The 3,347-nt window shown below is 53.5% G+C and overlaps 1 protein-coding gene across 1 annotated transcript in view; it reads left to right on the top strand.

Moving 5' to 3' along the window:
* Positions 1–166: 166 nt before the first annotated feature.
* The window catches only part of LOC107141588 (chymotrypsin-like elastase family member 2A), a 32,391-nt gene continuing 29,210 nt past the window's right edge, over positions 167–3,347 (top strand). The window contains exons 1-5 of the mRNA XM_048816279.1: positions 167–303; positions 674–765; positions 862–959; positions 1,414–1,536; positions 2,205–2,341. Coding sequence (XP_048672236.1) covers positions 264–303; positions 674–765; positions 862–959; positions 1,414–1,536; positions 2,205–2,341 — 490 coding nt within the window. The 5' untranslated portion in view covers positions 167–263. The remainder of the gene's footprint in view (positions 304–673; positions 766–861; positions 960–1,413; positions 1,537–2,204; positions 2,342–3,347) is intronic.

The following is a 3,347-nucleotide window of genomic DNA, read 5'->3' as shown; positions in this document are numbered from 1 at the left end:
TAAATAAATAAAAGATAAAACCTGTCCCTCAGCTGTTGCTGGGTCCCAGGATATTTGGAAAATTATTTGGAAAAATCTATGCTTTGAAAGCCAGCCCCATCTCCAGCCCAAATTAAACAGTAACCACCCAAGGTCAAGGAAAGGGACTTAATGGAACAGGCTTCTCTCCAAGGGGTGGCTCGGCCTTGACCAGGCAGGCCCACCCCCACCTGCCTATAAAGACCTCTGCCTGCTCCAGGGCCACACAGCCCCAACACCTCACCATGCTGGGTGTCACGGTTCTCGCTACACTCCTGGCCTGCGGTAAGCTGGGGACAGGGACCGGGTGGGCTGCACTCAGCCACTGGGGAGCTCAGACTGGCCTCCTGGGGACATGGACAGGAACAGGAGACCTCCGTCCACCAGGAAAGTCACTTTGGGGTCCAGGGTGGGCCTGGCTACTGAGCAAAGGTCAGATGAGCCACCTCCTGCTCGGCCACCCTGTCTCCACCTCAGCAGGACAGGGCTGAGAAGCCGCCTCCCCGGGTGAGGACTGGAGATGAGGGGTGGAGGCCCAGAGAACAAGGAGGCTCCTGTCCTGCCCAGCCTCCACCGCCTCTCCCCCTGCCCACCCTGCCCTTCTCAGAGGGCAGCCAGCCCCACTCACCCGCCCTCCTCCCTCCTGTTCCTCCAGCCTCCAGCTGCGGTGTCCCCAGCTTCCCCCCCAACCTCTCAGCCAGGGTGGTGGGAGGGGACAATGCCGTTCCCCACAGCTGGCCCTGGCAGGTGAGTGTGCTGCAGAGTGGGACGCTGGATGGAAAGGGAGGTGAAGGTCCCCAGGACCTGAGGGCTGACAGGCGGCTCTTCTGCACCCTCCTGCAGATCTCTCTCCAGTACCTCAAGGATGACACTTGGAGACACACCTGCGGTGGCACCTTGATCTCCAGCAACTTTGTCCTCACGGCTGCCCACTGCATCAGGTGAGTGACATGACACCCACATCATCCCAGGGGGAGCCTCATGAAACTGCTTTCATTGAGCACCTGCTGCACACTCCAGGCTCTGGGCTCAATAAACTACTGACATCCACTGAGTTCATTTATCCAGTCAATGAACATTTCTGTGCACCTGCTGTGTGCTGAGAAACTGCAGTGAACACAGCGTCTGCTCTCAGGGAGCTGATATTCTAGTGGGAGGCAGAGCAACAGGCAGACGAGGAAATGTCTAACGGAGAAGAGGCCAGAAGATGTTAAAAACTCTGGGTTTCTAGGCGATATTGGAGCAGAGACATGAAGAAAGGGGGGACACACGCCTCTCCCCCAGTGAGTCCCACAGGGGCCTCACAACTCAGCCTCCAGACCCCCAAGTCCCCTTGTCTGACCCCTGGCGGACAGGGAACACTGGCCACCTTGACCTGGTTCCCTCCCTGCCCAGCAACACCCTGACCTACCGCGTGGCCGTGGGGAAGAACGACCTGACAGTGGACGAGGAGGGCTCCCTGTTCGTGGGCGTGGACACCATCTATGTCCACGAGAAGTGGAACTCCTTCCTGGTGCGGTGAGTCCCCCTGCCCAGGGTTAGGGGCGGTGGACAGGGAGCTGCAGAGCCTGCCCCACCCCCAGCCACACCCTGTCCCCCCACACAGCAGGCAGGTGATGAGGCTCTGCTAGGAGGAGCAGGGGACCTTCCTATCCCATCCTTACCTAAGCATTCCCAGGAAGGTGCCCCTGGAAGGAAGACCCCATCCCTCCACACTGACTCTCCTGAACTGAGTCTGGGCCACCCACGTGGCAGCAGGCCTGATAGATGCCCTCTCTCAGTTAATCTCCCAACAGCCCTGGACAAGCCACCAAGACTCAGAGAGGTTAAGAAATATGCCCCAGGGTGCACAGCCCAGCACATGGCCAACTAGGGATCAAGCCAGGTCTATCTGGGGTTGCCAGGATCCATTCGGGTCATGGAAAATATTGAAAGTGGCATCTTTTATCATCATAAGCACCCCTCTTCTATGGCTATGATTGCTTCATTTGTGATGGTGCACACCCCCCACGGTTGAGAAGTCTTCTGCTTCCCATCTCTTCTGATCTGCCTTTCACTGTTGGAATGCTTAAAGACACTCTCTGGTCACCTTTTCATGACCACAGATCACAATCCCAGGTCTCATAGCACAGTCAGGAGAGGTCAGGGCCCCTCTGCCCACTCATGCCCTCTGCTTTGGATTCCAGCAATGACATTGCCCTCATCAAGCTCGCAGAGCCTGTGGAGCTGAGTGACACCATCCAGGTGGCCTGCCTGCCAGAGAAGGACTCTGTGCTGCCTCAGGACTACCCCTGTTTTGTCACTGGCTGGGGTCGCCTCTGGAGTGAGTACAGACCCAGGGGGAATTCCCAGAGGCTTCCTGGAGGAAGCAGCTCTCAATCAGCAGCCACACGCACCTCTCTTCCTTTCTGCCTGAACATTCTCACCTCTTTTTGAACTGTACAATAACAACTGCTAATATTTTTTAAGCACATACTATGTGACAGATGTTAACAAATGCATGTAATGGGTGCAGTAAGGATTAAATAGATTTGTTTACAGCAGGGCTTGGCATGTTGTAAGTGACATATAAGCCCACTAAATAAGCCTTGTGGGGGTGGGGAATTAGATCTTATGGTATACCCCATGCCCAAATAGATTGCAGCTGAATTAAAAGATTAAATGCAGGGGCTGGGCATGGCTCAGTGGCAGAGCGCTGATCTAGCATGTGTGAGGTACTGGAGTCCATCCTGAGCACCCATAACAAATAAAATAAAGGTATTCTGTCCATCTACCAATACAAAAAAAAAGATCTTTATAAAAATTTTTAAAAAGAAAATATTGCTAAGTGCAAATAAATGAAACTATGGGAAACAGATTCAGAACATTACTTAGGACACCTTGGGGTAAGATTGATCCTTAAATATTTGACCCCAAAGTCAGATCTACAGGGAAAGGAGTGAGGATTCAACCCCCAGAATCCCAATGAAACACAATTCAATCTGGGCACAGTAGCAGGAAGATCACAAGTTCAAGGTCAGTCTAGCAACCTACCCATTCCCAAATTAAAAACAGAAAGGACAGCCAGGCACAGTGGCACACTCCCATAATCCCAGCTGCTCCTGAGGCTGAGGCAGGAGGATCATGAGTTCAAAGCCAGCCTCAGCAATGCCCAGGTGCTAATCAACTCACTGAGACCCTGTCTCTAAATAGATGTGGCTCAGTGGTTGACTGCCCCTGATTTCCATCCCCGGTACCAAAAAAAATTACAAAGGGTTAGAGATACAGCTCAGAGGTAGAGCAAACTGGGGTTTAAACTTCAGCACACACACGCACACACACACACACAC

Source organism: Marmota marmota, unplaced genomic scaffold (assembly GCF_001458135.2).
Source record: "Marmota marmota marmota unplaced genomic scaffold, marMar, whole genome shotgun sequence".
NCBI lineage: Eukaryota > Metazoa > Chordata > Mammalia > Rodentia > Sciuridae > Marmota > Marmota marmota.
This window is presented reverse-complemented; position numbering and strand designations above follow the sequence as displayed.